This window comes from Tachypleus tridentatus, chromosome 6 (genome assembly GCF_004210375.1).
Source record: "Tachypleus tridentatus isolate NWPU-2018 chromosome 6, ASM421037v1, whole genome shotgun sequence".
NCBI classification, from domain to species: domain Eukaryota; kingdom Metazoa; phylum Arthropoda; class Merostomata; order Xiphosura; family Limulidae; genus Tachypleus; species Tachypleus tridentatus.
Window position 1 is genome coordinate 74,716,293 of NC_134830.1, and position 23,020 is coordinate 74,739,312.

The 23,020-nt window shown below is 31.2% G+C and overlaps 1 protein-coding gene across 3 annotated transcripts in view; it reads right to left on the minus strand.

Moving 5' to 3' along the window:
* Positions 1–22,679, minus strand: part of LOC143252818 (cell adhesion molecule Dscam1-like) — a 136,727-nt gene extending 114,048 nt beyond the window's left edge. For all 3 annotated transcript variants that reach the window (XM_076505555.1, XM_076505556.1, XM_076505557.1), the window contains exon 1: positions 21,992–22,679. In XM_076505555.1, the coding sequence (XP_076361670.1) occupies positions 21,992–22,055 (64 nt within the window). In that variant the 5' untranslated portion in view covers positions 22,056–22,679. The remainder of the gene's footprint in view (positions 1–21,991) is intronic.
* Positions 22,680–23,020: the final 341 nt, after the last annotated feature.

Genomic DNA, 23,020 nt, shown 5'->3' on the forward strand with positions numbered 1-23,020 from the left:
GACGTGGGGGCTTTATAACGTGACGGTCAATCCCACTATTTGTTGATAAAAGATAGCCCAAGAGTTGGCGATGGGTGTTGATAACTAGCTGCTTTCTCCCAAGTATTATGCTGCCAAATTAAGGACAGATAGCGCAGATAGCCTTTGTGTAGCTTTGTACAAAGTTCAAAAACAATAATTCAGGTATGGACGGTCTTGATTTTTAGATAGTGACCAAACGAATGGCTGTCGGTCAGAAGTACCGCAACCATAAAGGTTTCATTTAGTTTTCAAGAAGTAAATATGGTTATTTGTCACTTGTATAATGTTTTGATAGCAAAAATTTCAAAGCATATTGGAAGATATTGAGCTACGATCTTTGAAGCTTTTCGATATACATCCTGTCACGCTAACCGTTAGGCAATATTACAAGCGTAAACGTTTCCCTAAATAGTGGATTTTTGATTTCTTTTCCTTATTACAGTTTTCCAAATTTTACTTGAAAGATCAGGTTTATGTTTTATTATAATGGATATGATTGATCATTGTGTTACGGAACTTTTATGGTTTTCCTCTTGGAAGAATGGTGACACATTATAATGAATAATGAAACAATTACACGTGTATTTTAAAGAAGGAAGCAAAATTACAAAAAAGAGAAAGGTGTTAGAGCTGAGCGTACTGCACTTAATAAGATAATTAATCAGAAATTTTTGAAGAACCTCACTGGTTTGGCATGCTTATTTCTTCATTGTTTTTAAGCAATGACAAACATCTCGAGTATGTATAGTGTTAGGAATTATAAAGGAATATTGCTTTTCAAATGTATTGTGATTTTAAGATAGTTCAGGGAATTTTACAATTATCTATGTTAATTAAATCTTTTGGCAAGAAATTGTTTAACAATTGCTTTGTTGTCTTAATAACGAAAAAGATATTTTGGAATAACTTTTTAGTTAGCCAGAAATTACAATTACAATGAAGGCTGCTTTTCGTGGGAAGTTCATTGTTAGAAAGTCCATAATCGTTCGACTTGAGAGTGAATATCTTTATTAAGTCACATTCAGTAGTATAATGTCCATAATCTGCAGTTATTGTCTTTTGAAGTATATAGTTAAGTCGATTATTTCTTGCTATAGTTAAGATAAAAATTATTAAAAGTTGATATTTTGACCACAAAAGACAACAGACAATGAACCATCTTTATTTTGTTCGTTTTTTATTTCTGATATAATTTATGGTAGTTTCTAAATGTTTATTTTATTACATCTAAAGAGCTTTTATTCATATGTTACCTAAACAAATTTACTCAGATTTCTTTTAATGTCCTGAAAAGTAATAAGGCAAGGGTAACTTGAGGGATTTTCGGATGAATATGTTTTTATCAAAAGGATATTTAACTAGAAACCAAATGTCTTAGTTAGAGAATGTTTTCAAAGTAAAGAAGGTTAAGTACTAAAACGTTTCATCACTATTGTTGATCAAGGAAATTATGTTAATATTTTAGATGACTTTTGTCATTTGTATTTCTCTTTTATTGATGCAATATGCTTTCATTATTATAGTCAGATACAATTTTATATTCCGTGATCATATGTATGTTTTTTGCAGATTCTTTCTTTCTTGTAGTAAAACCTATGTATATATATATCTATATATATTCAACCAACCAAAATAACCATTTATTGTCACAAAATACAAAACCTATTATTCGTATAATATAAAAGACTTTTCCTTTCTCTCTCAACAAGCACACATTTCTACTCATGGTTATATCGAGTATATAATTATTTTGTATATGTCTTTGTGAGTCAGGAACAAACTTATTTAAGCTAATTAAGGCAAATATCGCAAGACACCACGTTTAACGGAATAAATTTTTACTTCATTTACCGAATATTCGTCGAAGAATTTGTGTGTTTGTTTAAGTTTAAAGCCACCTTGGACTATTTCATTAGTCCACAGTGTGGAATTGAACCCTCGATTTTAAAGTTGTAAGTTCGTGAATTACCATTGACCCACCGGGGAACTCACTGAAAACGATGGAATTACTCCAAACATTTAATCCAATAAATAATTATCAAATGGCTTAAACACTTAAATACATCAGGATTACATGGTCCTTCTTAAGTTCATTGTCAATCGTCATATTTTGCGTCATTTAGAAATATATGAATTATCAACATTTTGATACAGAAACTTAAAAAATGTCAATGTTTTAGCAAATTCCAATTGGAAGCCATAGTACACTTTCATCATTATTATCATTATTATTGGAGGCCATGGTACACTTCATGATTATTATGGAGAAATTATTAGTTAATAAATAAGTTTTTGTTAAAAACATAATATCTGAGAGGTACTTTAGGTTATTTGTTTTAAAGCAAGAGAATATAACTGTTCTAATGTTGAAATATAATACGCACGATCATGGTAAATAAGTAAAGTAAATCATTGATAAGTTTATCAGTGTAATTTTATACTATCTGATAGGAAAGATAAAACTCAATAAAAAACATTAAAAATGAAGAAGCATTTGCATCGAAGAAGCGTTAAACGAAATTTAATGTTCATCAACTACCTATCTTATGCATGTTGTACTATTTATGTTTGTCGTTACATCGACGTTAATTGTCATATGCTTTTACAGTACTGAATAATTAAGTTTGCTAACAAAGGTTCTTTGAGGCGTAACACAAAAGTTTTCTTAATTACTTTTGCATTAATTATATATTCTGTATAGTTTGTGATAATTAACTTAGATCGTGTAACTAAATTTTTGCGTGATATATTAAACATGTTTCTGTATTTTCAGAGAATTCTACCTTTAAACTTTAGCCTAGGAGTTTCTAATTTGGCAAAAAAGAAACGTTTGCCTGCGTATATATTTAGCGTAGTTTTCAGGCATATTTACAACACATGTTCCGTGCCAAGTTTATTTTGTTATCGTGTACGTTGAGTTCCAGTAATGAAATTCGCATGTTCCAAACATCAATATTACAGGATAATACATAATACATGTTTGAGAAGAGACACAAACGCTCTAGTATTTACACATTAATAAATCACAAACGTAGTCACCTAAGTACATCAATTGATTTTGTAGAGTGTCCATTTTGTTTACTATTATGAATTACAAAAAGTAGGCCAGACGTCATCTGGCTTTCCATTCCTTATTTAGAAAGGATTCGCATCTTGTTTGTGCCCAATTCAACTATAACGAATTCACCATTTAATTACACATGGTACACGAGTGAAAGTAAATTGTTCTCAGTTTCACGTAGATTTACGAACGTGGCTTAAATATTGTATGTTAATGCAGTTTTGATATCCGATGTGCAGGTGTTATGTGCCGCTCTTGGAAATATTCTGAGCTTTCTCAAACACGCGTCCCGCTAGTACAGCAGTATATCTACGAATTTACAACGCAATATCAGGTGTTCGATTCCCCTCGGTGGGCTCAGCAGATAACCCGATGTGGTTTTGCTATAAGAAAATATATACATTCTTAAATATACAAATTAAGTAAACGTTTTAGTTTTTACAAGGTTAAGAAAATAACAGAATTATTTATATCATATTTCCAGAATAGGGTCGTACTAATGTTAGCTTCAAAATATTTTCAATGCCCTAAATTTTCCTTAATTTTACCTGTTGGAAATGAATATTTCCAATCAAACACTTTAATAATCTCGATAAAAAACATATTTTTTTTCATTCTTGCTCAACAAGTACATATTTACGTAAATGTATCTGTTGTAATATATTGAAATAATGCCATATGACATATTTCTACCATGTTTTGTAAAAGGGTACCTGAAGAAGTACTTACATTGTGACATTTTCATGATATAAATAATACAGTACGAAGCCTTTCTTTTTATATGGGTTGTAATAAAGGTCTTCTATAATTTTGTGTGTTATTACTATTGCCATTAATGTTATATATGATAGATACTTATGTTGGACCTTTCGCAAATAACATCCAGCTCACTTTCAAAACTGGAATCGTAGAAAAATCGTGAAACAAGAGTTACAATTTTTTTTCTCCTAAAGTTAAACACAAATTTAAATTCTTATTTATATGTTTGAAGTGTTTTATGTATATTTGCATTCTTATTCATTTTATAACATATAATCATTTACGTTAACTTACAACTAATAAATTACTATTTATGGTTTAATCTAAAACATTTGAAGAAGTGTGCGTATATGTGTGTTTTCTTATAGCAAAACCGCACCGGGCTATCTGATGAGTCCACAGAGGGACTGCGAACCGCTAACATCTGCGTTGTAAATCTGTGGACTTACCACTGCACCAGCGGGGGACTATTTGAAAGAAAACCTCTTAAAACAATTTTTTAAATAGAGTTTGCTGTTCTTTAGGTACGATGAGACGCAACATGGGCTTTGGTAAGATGATGTCCACCTTATTAAGTGATATTGAAGAAGGGTTTCGTGTGTTGAAGAAAAAGTGTTTAGATTGGGGCCTTTGTTTTTTCTTGATTTATATTGCTGTCTAATTCAAACTTAATCATGTGATTTATTACTTGAAGTTATAAAGCGTGTATGACCAAAAGTAATGCTGATGAACTGAGATATGTTGATTATGATAAGCTACAAAATATCTCTTGTAGAAACTGAAACACATATCTTACGAAAATATATCATAGCAATCTTTTAACAACGATCAAAAACTAAGTTTTAATAGTTCAAAAAGAATATATAGCACTTTCCTTAGATAGCACTCAGTAACACAGCGGCATGTCTGCGCACTTCCAACGATAGAAACCGGGTTGCGATACCCGTGGTAGGCAGAGCGCAGATAGCACTTTGTGTAGTTTGTGCTTGACTACAAACAAAGACATTTAATAGAAAAGTTTAACTTAAATGAAGCATCTGTCTTACAGGATGCTGTTTTAAACCGGTTAGTTCTGATTTAACAGTATCGTACTCTTCATACTTTTAGCTGATTTGAAACTGAAATAAGGCGTAATTGGTATAAGAGACTGTAATTATTTCCATAAACATTGTGAGGTGTGATATAATCTTAACTAAAATATATAAAGGTAAAAACACAAGAATATTTTGTCACAAGTAACTTTTCCGTCAAAATTAACTTGTGCAATAGATTTCATTTTATACTTTTTGTATGAGTTATGGTGATTTATTATCATAAACACACCTCTGTACAAAGCAGAATGTGAATCTTGTGTAAACACAAGATATTTCGGTATTACCTGTTGAAAATTACGTTTACGAGCCACTCTTAACGTGATCTGATATTGTTGCTTTGCAACTATCTTAAAAAAAGGATCTTATTACTTGCTCGTTTCACGATTCTGATGTTGCTGCTTATTGTCTGTTTCTTTGATGATAAAAAGAGAGATGTGATGCATAACGAAATGTGATTTGTATTGAAACTTCTTATGCGTGTTACTACTGATTTAATCGTATGAAGTTTATACTGGTTTAGTTTGTTTTGAATTTCGCGCAAAGCTACTCGAAGACTGTCTGCGCTAGCCATCCCTAATTTAGCAGTGTAAGACTAGAGGGAAGGCAGCTAGTCATCATTACCCACCGCCAACTTTAGGCTACTCTTTTACCAACGAATAGTGGGATTTAACGTTACATTATAACGCCCCCACGGCTGAAAGGGCAAGCATATTTGGTGTGACGGGGATTCGAACCTGTGACCCTCGCATTACGAGTCGAGTGCCTTAACCACCTGGCCATGCCGAACCAGTTTATACTGTCAAGACGCTGATAAAAATAATTTGCATATAAAATGATACTAGGTTTGTCATTTACTATGTTTCACAATATAACAAACCTCCTTAAAAATAATCGAATGTAGTCATACATAATGATAATTATTACAATTTTTTTTTATCTAAAAGGAACAAGGTACCAAAAGCAAAAGAAAATTGCCCAATGAATATATATATGTATGTATGTATTTTGTTTAATGAAAAAAAACTATAACGCTTACAAAGTAACAACGCTGTAAGCAATTTTGTTTTTAAAAAAAATCCCGTTTTTCTCATAAAAATTACCTACAAGAGGTATTGCAATACTAAACCTAAACAAAAAGCTTTTATGACATTTCTGAAATTTATACTACAATGAAGTTGAGAAATATTTTCAAACATTAGTGGAATACATTTATAGGATGAATTTTCCTTATCCGAATTTCTTGTTTTTTTTTCTTTTGGGAAGGAAATGGATTACATAAAAACTTTAGGATTCTGAGCGTTTAGAACATAAAAACCTTTAGTGCACCTTAAGCCAAACTTAAAGAACGATTGGGGACGTCACATCCCTAGTAAAATAGACTTTAGAATCAAAACAATTCGAACGTTAGTTTGGACGTAAAATCAAGGAAGCGCATTAATCCTTCTGCGTTTAGTGACTGGCAGGTATATATATATACTTGCACGGTTTATAAGACCTGTAAAACCCTTAGAGTAAATCTTGTTGGGATTTCGTAGGAAACAAGCGGCTTTTAAAACCATAGCAAGTACTGCATATGTTACATACTTGCAGGTTTTTACTAAACGTTATCACAAATGTTATTATAACTAAAAATTTAAAGTATTTGCAATATGTGTGTTTTCTTATAGCAAATCCACATCAAGCTATCAGCCAACTCCACCAAGGGGAATCGAACCCCTGGTTTTATCAATCTAAATGTGAAGATTTACCGCTGTACCAGATTAAGTTTCATTATCGCTTTCTAAATAAGAATATCGTGTATGAACAAAATAAAGTGATATGAAATTTATTATTTATTTCAGACTATTATATTGTGCTTGTGTTATTAATAAGTTTGTACATGTGGTATTTTAGTTAATGAGACAGAGTTGACATTACTGATGGCACAAGTAAAAAGTCATGTAATTAAAATGAATATTACATGAATTGTGTTTTCGGTTTTCAGATCTTGCTTGTTATTTTCATTGCAAATTTCTTATTCAATATGTCTTGTATTGTATACAATTTACGTTATTCCTCATGAAATACTATACATCAGGGGAGTTGTTTATAAAATAATTCATAAAAACATTTAAGTACATCTTTATGATAGCAACCTATTACTTTTCCTCAATTTTAGCAGTGTTACTAAGCTTATTTGGGAAATTACTTGTATATAATCAAATATGTTTCAGCCGAAAAGTTACTAGCTGTAACAGTCCACTTACAATACAATTGCTTAGATTAACTAAATGAAAAGTTATAGGGAATTGAAGATAAGTTAAGCTTCGCATATAATATTATGACAAAGGATGTAAATTTGAAAAGATGACTCTATTTTTAATGAATCAACATACGTGGCAATGTTATTTACTGTGTAGAAACCTCAGTTTCTGTATCACATATTTCATGATGACAGTTAAATAAATATTAGAATTAATATATTATTAAGTGTAATTTCCACTCATGGATTCTATGGGAAAGGATTCTTATTAAGTTTTACCATGAAAATAGTAAAAACACTAATTGTAATTTTCTTTTTTGCTCAATCAACAGTTCTAGATCACTAAAAGTATCAGAGCATTTTATTCTAAACTTGTAATTATTACCTCCCATACAACTCGCTTATGTAAATTGTATCTTCGTCTGCATCATGTACTGTTAAGTGTTACATAAAGTTGAAAATTATTGATGTTATACAAGTTTATTTCAATATATTTCGAAACAAAAAAAACAACAACATTATACCGAACTTCTTGTTGTATTATATGTACATACTTTAAACTTGAAAAAACATTCTAGTAGTTGTGTTCTAGGTTCGTGTATGTGTTTGTGTTTTTCTTATAGCAAAGCCACATCGGGCTATCTGCTTAGCTCACTGAGGAGAATCGAACCCGTGATTTTAGCGTTGTAAATCCGTAGACATACCGTTGTACTAGGGGGAGAGCATTCTAGGTTCAATGCTGCCTATTTGTAAATCGTCGATTGTGGTCAGTCAAAGCTACATATTATTGTCTGACATTACAATTGTTGCTGTAACAGGACTTGAGTAAGGATGTCGAAAATAGTTGTAAACTACAATCTTGACAAAATGTATAAATTCCAAAAAATCTTACAAAGAATACAAGGGCCATCTTCCAAGAGCAGACAAAATACACATTGGAGATGTATTTGGGAAGCTTCAATGGTATACGATTGAAAGGAGTTACAATGATTTTAGTTACAGTGACCATTTTCCTCGCAAAAACAAATGCTGATTTTGAATAAAGTGTAACTAAGTAGCATGTGAAATTCTTGACTTATGAGACTTCATGAACAATAAATAATTATTTTTTTAAATATTATCTTAAGTACTATGAGTTAATTGCATTGAATCTTATGAGTTGAAAGAATATCTTGTAATAAAATATTTCTCTTCTCGATAAGAATGTTGATCCATAAGAAGTTTGGGGTATAGTTCCAGTTTCAGTTGGAATCCTGGATTACTTGCACAGTAAGTTTTTCCACTTCCATTGATGCAGGCTATGCCTTTCATTCTGCTATATTACTTGTCTTTATGTCGTGCAAAGCTCTCGTTTTATGAAAAGTTATTTTCGAAAACCTAGGGAATTCGCATTCAATCAAATATATGTATTTTAACATGGTGGCCTTGTTGTGACGATATTGTTTTTGAATTTCGCGCAAAGTGAGAACAGATATAAAAAAAAAAGGCCCGGCATGGCCAGGTGGGTTAAGGCGTTCGATTCGTAATCTGCGGGTCGCGGGTTCGAATCTCTGTCACATCAAACATGCTCGCTCTTTCAGCCGTGGGGGCGTTATAATGTGACGGTCAATCCCACTATTCGTTGGTAAAAGAGTAGCCTAAGAGTTGGCGGTGGGTGGTGATGACTATCTTCCTTTCCTCTAGTCTTAAGCTGCTAAATTAGGGACGGCTAGAGCAGATAGCCCTCGTGTAGCTCTGCGCGAAATTCAAAAAACAAACAAACAATATGAAAAAACAATTATGGAGAATTGAAAATGAAATAGCTACAGATTGTTTCAATGCTAAATTTTGCAACTATTTAGTCGGTAGTGTAATGTAGTATTGACTATTTTAAGTAAAGGTTTTGTTTGTTTTGAATATATATATGATTTACACTCTATCTGTATTCAATAAAAAGAAAAAAACAAATTCAAGTAAAAAATTGTTACAGCAAAGAACGGTTGAAACTATTTATATTTCAAGACAAAAACGCATAAAACTTAACATTCAATACAATTATGTTCAACAGTATTGCAATATTTTATACTGAAATAAATTTTTATTGCACACATGTGTTGTGTGTAAATGCACATTTGACACAAAGCTATTGTAAACTGTTAATTAGCATAAATAGATTTTCGTATTTGTAAATGTAAAGTCATTACAATTATTTATATTTAACATGTGATTACACTTTTTAACATTGTAAAACGATAATTAGCTTTGATTTTGATAAAATACAAGTAGAAAGCAACAACATATATTTGCTCGTTATACATTTATATAGTAATACAGGACAGATAGATTATATAAACAGCAAGCATTTCATAGATAATTAATCGCACGTGTTGTGAATTACTTCTACGTAATAAACAGAAAGTGAATGACATTAATATATTGTTTATTTTTTTTCTCTTTTGAGTTTCTTTAATTTGACTTTATTTTTGCAAATATTTCTGTTTAATAGAAATAATTTATAGATTAGGTAGTGCAATCTGTACCAGGGATAAATTGAAATATTGGTTTATGCTGAGAAGTAAATTTCTCAAGCTTATAAACAAAATCGGATTTGTATGTGTACTTTATTCAGTTATATCTTGTAATCATCAAGAAAATTTCATGATAATATGTAAACATATGAAGATATATTGTCTTATTACAGTATAATATTCTCTATTGTGTGTACTTACTAGCTGTGTACCGGCGCATAATTATATTTGTATGTAGTCTAGCTTTATCCTTGTTGCCAAAGTAATTACGATGTCGTTCACATACCTGCTTGCTTAAAATCTAGTTTTTCAAATGAGTTAAGTCATTGAATTAATGATAACTCTTTCTTTAAATCGTTATTTTAACTCAAAAAACAAATAAATTTGACAACTGTAATTTGGCATGGGGATAAAATATTTCTTCTTCATTTCGGAATAAATAAGAAAATATCCATATCAATATGTTATACAGATTTGGTTGATTTATATAGAAACATATATTTGGCATACATATAAAACAAAACCAGCTCATCACAATCTTTCTGTAAAGTTTGTAACGGGTTTACTCTTACCTGTGTTGTGTTTTCTTATAGCAAAGTCACATTGGACTATCTGCTGAGTCTACCAAGGGAAATCGAACCCCGATTTTAGCGTTGTAAATCCGTAGACGTACCGCTGTACTAACGGAGGGCTGTTTACTGTTAGTATTTATTTCACTGTTGTTGTTTTTTTTCGGTTAATTATGGCCCAGCGTGACCAGATGGTTAAGGCATTCAACTAATAATCTGAGGGTTGCGGGTTCGAATCCCTTTCACACTAAACTTTCTCTTTTTCCCACTTTCACTTGTGGGAGCGTTATAATGTTACGGCCAATCCCACTATCTGTTGGTAAATTAGGGACGGCTAGCGCAGATAGCCCTCGTGTAACTTTGGACGAAATTCAAAACAATCAGTTAATTACAAATCTCAAAATGCATGTAACGTATTAAATCTCTTTTGCACATTTCCTGCTTATTCACTAAAGTTCTAGAAGATTTTCGAGTGTAAGAATCAACAACTTACTATGTGTGCGTGTAAATACTAGTGATTGCTAGTATTGTTGCCTTGGCTGAAATTTCTAAAAACTCTCCTCTTAAACTTATAAAAGATAACCAACGCAACGGAAAAAGACAATATATGTTGTTGGTTTGTTACAGTTGGTATTCCAAAAGCTATAACTATGATTAACCCTTACAAATCATGAAACTTCAGATACTTACCAGAAGCACTTATAGACTTCGATTATTACAAATTATATAATTTCAGCGGATTAACATGAGAAGTTAGTATTTCTACACAATCATTAGCTAACTTTATTGATGAAAAACTCACGTGCGATCAGTGAAAAGCTAGCTAATTACCTGTAAATTGATTTGTACCTATATCAACTCAAAATTAATTCGCTTGCCGTGGACTCTCGATAAAATATCACGGAAGTTCCGGATCGGATAAAAGATTCAATACTGTTTGTAAATTTATAAAACATATGTATATAAATCAGTATTTATAATAACCAGTTATTTTAAGTTGTATTATTATTTGTATATTAAAACATATTTTATTAATAAAGCAAACTGTGTGTACCAATCTTGTTAGAAAACATCATAAATTCTATATATTTCTAAATTAATTAACTTATAAGTTTAAATTATAATTTAACTCATTTTCCGGCTATTTGATATTGTAATACGTAAGAAGTGATAAAATTAAACTTATAGTAAAACCCTTTTAAAATATCTAACCTTGAAACGTTCGGAAAGACTGTAAATACACCTAGTTATAAAACAACAACAGAAGATGGTAAAATGCCCAGGTGAATTGTAGGTAATAAACATGTTAAATAATAAGTGAGAAATTTCAAAGCATTTAAAACATATTATTTAATCTGAAATGAAACCAGCAGTTAATTAATTACAATTCGCTTTAAAACTTTTTAATTACATTTAAAAGAACTAATCGTCGACAAACTATTATCAAACACGAACTAACCAGAAACATTGAATATCATTGTATTTTCCATCTTTAACTCCAAGCTATACTGTATTAGAATACTTAAGTTAAAATACTAAATTATGATATGTTACAATAAAAAAGAATACGTTTTAAGGATTTCCTGTTTATTTTTAATAAATAAAGGTCCAAATTTCGAAAGTGTTTCAGGTTAGAGGGTCTCATTGTTTGTCTCTTTTGAATTTCAGGCATCCGTCACTTAAATCAACACTCGTCAGTTTACAATTAAATATCGTAGAGAAACATTTCTCAGTATTCATGTGTGTGTTTTTTTCTAAAATCTTCACATTAGAAGAATTACATAAGAGAAAAGGGAAAAAAAGACAGTCTTAATCGACCGTGTGATAATGTAATGCAGTTATAGTTTTAGTAGAAAATAGTTTAACGTCTTCTTTACAAAATAACTTTTCAAAATCATGACAGTTTTATTGCGAGAAGATACTGTATATCTAATAGGATAAAGTAAAGTAAATTAAACACATTAAATAGAAACGAATTTGAAACCTTGTCATATCATTACTCTCCTTGTAATCATGTCGAGTCATGCTGAATCTGAAGACTAAGCGTCTTGACAATAGTTCTGCAACGTACTTTTCATACCAAAACTCTGTTACAGATATGTCATGTCAAAATACTTCCCTATTTATTTCCTTAAGACATGTAATGAATGAGTTTCTTACAGTCCGTTTTAATGGTATCGTTACATATAAATCCATAGGCGCGACATAGCTGTTATGTAATTATATGAAATAGCATGAACATTCGTTTTATTCTCTATCTTCTTGATTGTGTTGTGTACTGATGCCGTGAGAAGTAGGTGTTTTTTGCCAAGTTACAAGGTACTAACATTGCTTTCCATGGCTAGAGTACCTCTTCTTGCGGGTCTCATTCTAGATAGTCCTTGCTCTCAAATTAATCCATGATTCTCTCTTATCTAATTCCACTTAATACAAGGTATGTTCTACTTTGAAAATTCTAAATAATCGATTCGAAGACATATTTATATTCTAAGTATATGGACATTTTGTTTCAAAAAGAGACGTTACATACTATTCCCAAAAGTGATCAGTTTTTAATGTCTTTACGCTGTCTATATAAAGCTGTCTAAATAATGCCAACATGTAGTTATAATATATATTATTCCACCATGATTTATTTCGAATGTGATTTTCACGTGACTTAATGACCTGCGAATTCAAAATTGTTTTATATTATGTACTAAACCCTCGATATGTTTAGCTGATAGTGGATATAACCTGAATTAAAACATTTAAAGCATAATATTTTGTAATACAAATAAAGAGGAACATACCAGGAAGATACAAAATAGTATTTAATTAGCTACATTATTTTTTGTGAAATAATAATAGCGAAAAATGATGAGGCATTTAGTAGGAACCTGGTTTGTGAATAATTACATACTAGAAAAGCACTCGGAGAAAGCACCACGTCATCTAGTGTTTTTGGAATTTGCAATAATCAATTTGAAACATGCACCAAACTTTTCTTTTTCTCGGAAACATAAACCTATGTGCCAATATCATCTGTCTATCTCAGTTTATTCTCTTTTTTTTTTGCAAATTTGAAAATATCAACGAGTTAGATATTCAGGACAACCATTTATTTTAACCTACATCCACTCAAATTTAATCATTTTTTTCATAATGGGCACTCAATTTTTTGCTATCAAATTTGATCAAAATCAAATGAAAAATTTTTCAGGTTATACTTTCCAATACACACAAGACTGAAAACAGTACTCCTGCTTCTAAAACTAATTTACTTGAAACCAAAGTATGTTATAGTAATCATAACGTCCTAGCTATTGTTATCATAATATATATTACTGGCCATTGGTTGGAAGTCAATCATGTTTAGTCAATTAAAAGCTTCACTAACAATTTTGTTCATTATACTACATCATTTTGGCGACTAGTTTCAAAGTGTAGCGTTTCTCACAAAGAAAATCCTGAAGACTTTGTGCTGGTTATTTGTAAGTGCAAAACTAAATATTTAAAAAAACCGCAAATATTCAGCATTAGCAAATATTGTGCAATGTTACAATACTTTTAATGTAGTCACAGTTTGTACACTTGGCTTCGATACTTTATAAAAGAAGTTCACGAAAAGTAGATCTTCATAAGACGTTTAGAGTTGTCAAAAACACTTTTTTCTAATGTTGAAGCTTCGAGAAGATACTGTCCCTCTTCAGGATAAACGTTACGTTAGTTTAAACAGAATTTTTAAAATAAATATAAAGAAAGAAAACCAAAAAGACCAGTAAGTGTTAAGAAAATTTTATTTGAAAAATAACAGCTTAAATTATATAGGTGAATAAATATAACGAGAAACTAAGATGCGTGTTAATATGTCCTTTGTTTTTTGTTGAAAAATGTGAAAAGATGGGTGATTTTGTTTACTTATATAGGTACAATTTATTTTGTTTTAACTTTTGCTGTGCCAGGCATCCTAATTTTAGAAGTGATGGACATATATTATAAACTAACTACTTCAACCGCAGGAGAAAGTTCATCCGTCCCGATGATTGCAATATCTAATCTGAGGTCAGAGATGACAACCTTTATTCTCTAAATGATACTTCCTAAACATAGCGTAAATATACTGTTTCTCTAACGTCTAATCTATTGTCAGTTGCCAGAACTGAGTCACTATTTACTGACTAGAGAAATTTAAATATTGAGTTATTTCAGTTCCTATGTCATTGAGGAAATCACTCTCTCACTCTTGCACCTTACTGATACGTACCACGCTTCACCTAGCTATAATAGAGCTGGGCTGACCAGTATATTCTTCAATACAAGATAATTGTTGTACTTTATCAGTAGGTGGTTGAGTTCAATGTGGTCTTCATCGTTGTTTTTTGGGGTTTTTTTGGAGCATTTACTGCAGTACTCCTAGGTCAACTATATGAGCTGTGAGGGGGTTAATATTTGTTGAGCTGACAGCTGAAACTAATAACTCAGTTCTTCATTCCACTATCTTGGCAATGTAGAGTTGGGTGCAGTAATATTTAACATGGTATGTATCCCATAAAGACTCTTTTTGGTGAAATGTAATTCAAGTATGAACATTTTTGTAGCATGTACCTCGTAGGTGGTCTTTGATAGTCTAGCTAACTCACTGGAAACCACATTAGTGATAGGGCATAATAGTTTTCTCTATGAACCTTTTTCCTGTTTAAGAATTGATCCAAAGTTATCACTTTATACTGTGTCACAACGGAAACTGCATCATTTATAATAAGAATTTTCCTCACACCGAGAAGCTACCTCATCGTTTCAATTGGAAGATAATTAATGAATTTATCCATGAGTATATATTCTCAACTTGATGATATAATTACTAGTTGGGCAATTTAGTGCAATCGATGCATGTCGTCTACATTTACAACTAATTTCTCAGTGCTAGTTCTTTTTCAATCTTGAATTAAACTAATCAATTACTCGATTCTTTGTTGGGTTGAATCAGTAACACATCTAGGCCTGAAATGCCGAGCCTCAAGAAAAGGCATTGACAACGTGTTTCAGAGTTGCTTTTTTCATTTACCTTCCTGAAACATTAGAGATTGGTTCAGATATCATTCTTATATTCCCTTAAATATAAGGACAAAACGTGCTTAGCCCTGCTTATAGAGACCTGTGTCTTTTTCGCCTGGGTACTCAGTCAATACTTGATGGAGATGTTACTAGTGTTTCTGGTGTAGATCAATAGACATACTCAGATAACTTCCTACTCAGATAGGTAACTGGTACGTTCTTCAGGGGTGAAGGTTATAAAGTTACATACGTAAACTCATTGTACAGTTCTAGATATCATCACAATATCTAGTCAACGTAAAGAGGTACCACTCGGCTCGAAGGAGCTCAGTGTGGTATGGTTCACAATCCTTTATTATAAATGCCTGCTGTCTTTTATGCAAGGTAATAACTTCGGCGGGCGGAAATCGCACACCAGCAAATCATCCAATTCTTTTTTAATGGTCACTGGTAGTCTGAACTAGAGATAAGGTTTAGATACTATGGCTGGTGACAGCTTATCCGTCTTCTTGTAATTTAACATCAAACAGGTACGTGTACCATTTCATGTTGACAGATCATTGTTTTTTGTTTTTTTTGCATTTACTTGATTGGTACAGAAATCAGCTGGTTTTCTTCAGTACATAGTTGTAGCCTGATCAACATCGTGGACCTTCTTAGTATTGGAAAAAGATGACTCTTCCCAGACTTGACGTCTATTTTATACATCTGTCGTCAATTTAATTTTATTTCCAGACTAACCCACCTTTTCTAAATAAGTACGTTGCTATAAACTCAATAGATCAATTGAGAAACTTTACAATAAATTATATGATCACGACAAGAAAATTTCTCTCTATCTACTTCTAGTTTTCCTATGTGAAGTGATTTTCAGGAAATTGTGAGATAGATTTTTTGACAACAGCAGAGTTTAGCAGAGTATTTGTGAAGTAACTGTGTTTGAAATTTTGACGGAGTTTTCAAACTGTGTGAGAAAATAAAAGTACAGGGCACTTTTGATGGGAAAAGGAACTCAATCTTTATCTCAAACGAAAGCAAAATAAATAGTGTGGATAGAAGCAATCATGTGAGTGTCTGTGCAAGTACGCACACTGTTTATTTTGCTTTCGTTTGAGATAAAGATTGAGTATACCTTTACACATTTCTTTCTCTCTGAAGAGAACTATAACTAGTCATACAAGAAGGCTACTATCATTTCTCTTGTGATGGTGTTAGTATGTGACTGTATTTCTGTCACAACCTTTTTTGGTTGTAACATAAAGACATAACCAACAAAACCAACACATGATGCTACAACTGTTAACATTTTCAATGCAGATTTATCGTAATATACCCCCAGGCAGTGTAGACAATATTTGTTTTATAGAATAAAGACACAAAGATAACTACATAAAACAAAAATTAAACATTTATAGACCGCATGTTATGTCATAACCGCATAGAAGCTAACCAAATTAAAATTTTAAGAACTAAATTGCAATTTAATATCGAGATAAAGTCATCATTGTTCATAATAGTTACCCGAAGGTTTTCAATTAGTGACGAAACAAAAATAATTTTAACATATTATTTGTAGTAGTTTATGCTACTTTCTCTCCAACATGTGACTCCCTTGTAAACTTGAATGATTTATGACACTAAACTTAGAGGTTTCATCCACGCAGAGGAAAGAACACATGTAGTCATTTTGCAACATTGTGCTTAACAACCAGAAAACGAAAAAACAAACTGCTTTATCATATATATCACCAATTACATACCAGTAACACCCTCGTTATATATCTATAAAAAGTTAATATGTAAGAAATTGTATCTATGTGTGTCTAACTCTTACTTTGACCAAATATACAAATTTACAAATTCGAAATTGCAAGCCTAACAGTGTAAAAATCACATGATCTACTCTGCAGTAATCACTGTTTCTCTTGATAGTTGGTTAAAACGGCATTATAAACACTAAGCGTGATAGTAAAGGCTGTTGAGAAAAAAGTTACTTGAAACCTAGATGGTTGTATACATAATTTGCTTTTTTTATTCCCTTCTGAGTTATTAATATTTTTGAACACGCAGAAGTGTACATGGATGATAGATTATTAATATCACTAAATATTTCACCAAAATATGTATGTATATCATTGTTGTTTTTGTTTATGAATTAAGAACAAACCCGGTTTTTGGCGATTTGAGTCCGGAGATATACTGTTGTGCCACTAAGGAGAGGGACGTACGTATGTAATTTATATGATTCATTATATTGTTGTTTATATGTATTTTTGATAGGTTTGAAAAAGTCACAATTTGATATTTTGAAGCCATTCACCAAATAAATATTTTCTATAAAAACATTTCATTTTTCTACAGTTTGAAAACAAATTATGCTCACACAATATATTGTTTGAAATAGTCTTTTAGTGATATTTATTCACAAACACTAACAAACAAACTTATAATTATTATGATGTAATTTTGCAATATACAGTAATAAATAATGTCATTAAGTAATTTTCTTATTATATTAGCAACCACTTGCGTTACAACGATGAGGCAAAGGAGCATTGCTTCCCCCTTAAATTTTCAAAATAAAATATATTTGAATAATTCATTTAAAAATTGTTAGAGAATAATACTTTTTAAAATATATATTACAAAATTAGGTGAAACATAAGTAAGACATAGAAGACATAGAAATGTATCTCAGAACAGTTGGTTCGGATATTAACACTTTTATTGATAAACAGAGAAAAACGTTTCGACTTTCTTAGGTCATATTCAAGTTAACATTTTTATTTCAAGTGTGTTTCTTGTCATCAAGAATAAATAAGACATAATAAACCAGAGAATCGCATTCAAACTTTAAGGTAATAACTTGCACTTTGCAATAGCGTGTATGGGTGTGTTTTCTTATAGCAAGGCCACATTAAACTATCTGCTGTGTCCACAGAGGGGAATCGAACCCCTGATTTTAGCGTTGTATATCCAAAGACTTACCGTTGAACCAGCGGGGAACATTGCGATAGTTTTTCTATACCTACATGGAAAAAATTCTGTGGATGCTTATGTTAGCAAAGGATAAATGTTTAGCAATGTAAAGTTAACTTTTGATAATATAGCTATACTGTTTAATTACTCTGTTAGGAGCCTCTAGCTGATATTGAGTTTGATGAACATCCGCCTCGAAACGATATGGAATTAGTTGACATAAGCTAACAAGATGCTGGAGGTAATTTCTTGGATTGCAGCCTAGCCGCCAAGGACGTGGTCTAAGCATGCTTCTTAAATCCCCCACCACATAAAAAAAATTATTGTGATGTCGAATTTGACATTTAAATTAACTCTAAGGATGCTTCATCGTTTTCATATTATATTAGCCAAGAAATATGACTTGAGTTATCGTTAAAAATTAAATCAATTTTGGATAGCGAACCGCAATGGATTATTGCATTATCGTTTTGGAACAAAAAATATTTATCTATGAAGTTGTAAATGCAACATTTGACCACATATTATTATATGATGACGAGATGGAACTTTTACATGGAAATATGGTGACCAGGCAAAAGACAGATAACCAACACTAACAGCTGCCTTATAAAATAAGTTACAGTTTATTAAACAGCGGGATTTACTGTCATTTTATAACTTTTCCGCATCTGAAAGTGAGGAGCGTGTCAAGAAATACTTGGTTGGATTGAATTTTATATCAACTAATTTCACTGATGTGGATTTGTAATGATTTTCTATTGGAAATAAATAAATTTCATTTTAAGTAAAACTCTTTATAAGAATGTTCTTAAAGTGTGCGAGTTATTGGACCCAGATATCAGACAGGCAATCTTCTTATTACAATTTATCTGGAACTCCTTAAAATGTTAGGTAATATATTTGAAGTATAAATTTCTTTCCTGCTGAACTTTCTAACATATTTGTTAAAGTTATACTTTCTTCTTGCGCAATAATTATAATACTTCGCATTTCCTGCCTTACATGAAACGTTGAGTAACATATGTGTTGTTTGAGAGTTTTGTGTACAAGTTTAAGCAAGCCAGACATTTTTTTGTATGTATGCATTTGCAATATTACACGGAAGGACTAAAATAGTAGTTCCAACGATAACATAATAACTATCAAACACAGTATGGAAAATAAAATAGTTAATAACCCATGAAGAGTAGCAACCTCAGTTTTATGATACTATGGATCAATTTCATTAATTATTTTTTATTAATTATTTTAAAAGTGAAATTTCCAACACTATAAAACGCAATATTTTTATCAAAATAACATTTTGTAATGATAAACAGTTTCGAGAGTGTTTTATGCCAGCATTTCCACCATCATAGTCTCGCAGTTCTCGAACTGTCTCCGAGTCACTTTTGTGCAATCAATATTGAGACAAAAGATCTGAACGTTCATCAGATTCGAGCAGTTGTCATTTATAACATGCGTATAGTAATTTACTCCACAAATTAATGGACTTCAGAGGTATTTTGGTATCGCATATGGTCATATATGACACAATCATACGAAACTGCCCAAATTTACTTCCGTTTGTAAACAGTGAATAAAGCTAAATAATAACAAGCATTCTTTTCATTACCTCATTGTGTTTGAAACATACATTTGATGCTGGTACAGTGGTGAGTATACGGATTTACAACGCTACAATCAGGGGGTCGATTTCTATCGGTGGACACAGCAGACAGTCCACTGTGGCTGTGCTATAAGAGCATACACACACTTGAAACAAACTCATACGGATTGAAGGTATGATTTCCTGAAAGGAAAATAGCGATCATCCAAAAAACATTTTAGATACAATAAGCTTTACTTTCAATCTAAAATTATTATCAATCTATGCTGTTGGACCTTCTTCTCAGTTATTCAAATAAGACAGACAACTTGCAATAGGTTTGTTCTTATATAGGGGGAGTTAGCTTATTAAAATAAGCATAGTAAGCTAACTTTTGCATGCTGTTGTTTAACAGTGTTACTAGAATAATAAACTACATTTAGATATGGATAAAATAAATAAATACTCACTTAGTATTCACTTCACCATAGCCTTTATTTGCTGTGTCGTATATATCTACTAGTGAGTTAACAATCGTTTGTGAATGCAGTCTAATTCATAAATTTAGTAAGCGTTGCCTTTTAGTAATCGATTAACTTTCATCACTTTTGTAAATTCATATAAATATGTATAATTTTTCTTTGTTTTAAGATAATTTATAAACGTTAATAAATACCAATTTCAGTTTTAATGTCAAAAATAATGATACAATGATTAAAAAGTACCATAAAGATCAGTTACGTTTTTGATTATGGTTTAATTCATATCGAATATACTTCTGTACAAAACCATCTGATATTAAAATGAAATGACGATAAAATTTATAATTTATGTACAGTAGATATATAAGTATTTACATATATGAGCTTAAGTTAAAAGGTAGTTTCTGTACATTATTTAGTACAGAGTACTATTTATCGGTAAACCGGATAATCCATCATCACGCTATGTAAAATACTACAATACTAACTGTATCAATTATTTTTTATAATCACGTTAATGTAGTTTTTTACTACGCAGAAAACTGGTCTTTACACTCCACGCAACATTTATATATTTTTATCCTGTGTTGAAACAAATATGATGAATATCAAGGCAAATAATTTTAACTTCCGCTAAAGTAGTGTAAGAAGGAAGTTTGTCCAAATCCCAGCGTTCATTTATACTACATTTGTTATAACGATTTTATATTTTTGCTCTCATGTCTTCCAAAAGATATTAGTTATTTGCGTCTATTGTAAAGATAGCAAGAGAGCGAAAGACGAGTTTTCTTTAAATTTTTGCTATTTCTGTTCACTGAGTTTATATTGTTGCTGTATGAGTTGTAATATTTGAGATAAAATAAAGGATTTTAGTTGGACTAAACATCGAACAACAAATAGATTACCACATTTCTTTTGGTTCAAACCTTACGTTTACAGGCACACAATTAATACATCATTCAATATTATTATACATTCTATTAGTTAAACTTTTTAAAATTCACTCTTTTCTTAAACGCTTGTGTTTCCAATCGATATGAAAATTGTACTCTAAAAAAATGTACGAAATAAAAAAAGAAAATTGTAACAAATGTGTCAGCGAGAATGTTTCTGTTAAAGTTGTTACTTTTATTTCATGTAGAAAATATAACTGAAATGTATAATGGTTTAATTTCCATCTGTCCTCCAAATACAATATAGAACTAACGTCACGAATTTTACGAATCTTACTGTTTTGAAGAATTTCAATAGAGAGAGCAAAAGAAGAGCAGTTTCGTGGATTTGCGACTTTTAATATTTTTGTATGACATCATTGTATATACAAATCTAAGCAAATAAGTAAAGAAATTTAATTTTCAATATTAAAACCAACAGTTTACAATATGTATTAACAACATATGTGTCATAATGTTAAAAATAGGATTGAAAATTTTCAATCTTGAGACTTAAATATTCTTGCATTTTAAACAAATAAGAAATTGTCTGTGTGTGTGTTTTCTTATAGCAAAGTTAAATCGGGCTATCTGCTGAACCTAGCAATTGCCTGTAAACTAAATCAAATTGTGTATTTAAGTACAATGTCAGGTTAGCGGAAAATACATGCAACCATTTAATAGCTTCTTAAATACAAAAATATATAATAGACTTACCTGAAACCATTCGAGGCAGAGAAAAGGAAGAAATAAGCATAACCAGTGATGTCAGAAAGAACATCGTTTTCAAGAGAGTGAGTAGTATTTGAGACCAAAATAGTATAAAACTTGTGCTTGAAGGCGTCAGGTCTATGTACGTATCCTTGTGTAGGTTTAGACAGAACTTTCTGAATAGTTCTATTCAAAACGTTACATTCCAAGATTACCAAAGTTTGTTAAAATTCCTTTATCATGAATCATTTATCCATTGCTGGTTCTGATTAAAACCGTATTTCAGTATGTATGTCTCATAAATGCAAGTTGAAAAAATCCTCTACGATTTTGTTTAACATATTTCAATTGTCACATAATTTTCTATAACATTTCTTACCAACGTAAGCTAGTTAAATAATCAACTTAGGCGTAATATTCCAGTGGATTAATAAAATTATTTGATTTGAATGAAATCCTCTTTCTCTCAAATATAAATTATCCTAGATAATTTAATGAGAGAATGTATGTTCCAGTCACAAGGTGGTCAACTATCACGTTATTCACAACAGAATTCAATTATCCATGTGTTGACAAAGACCGTTTTCTCTAGACTACAACTCTGCGCTGAATAACCCGTTCGTGCGTACCGAAAATGTTTTATCTCCACTGAGATACTTACTGTATGCTGACAGGCTGTGGTCAAATCTCAAACGATTTGCCTCACGATGCGAACGGCAATGTATAGGTTAAGTACATATTTTAGCACTAGCGCCCTCTCTAGGTGAAATATCATTTTTGTATAATTTTTAAACAGAGTAAGATATACATGTATCGAGAAATTATCTTAATTCTAATATTATTAGGGTAAACCTCTTTCATTTTTAACTGCGTTAAGCATAAACTCATAGGCATTGTTATCATGAACATTTCAAATTTAGATTCAGATAAGAAATTGAAAACCCATCCTTTAGAAATTGACTGAGAAGTAAGATGTGTTACTGAATTTTTATAATAGCCTCGATCTCTTTTATGGTCTAAACCACATCACGGTGT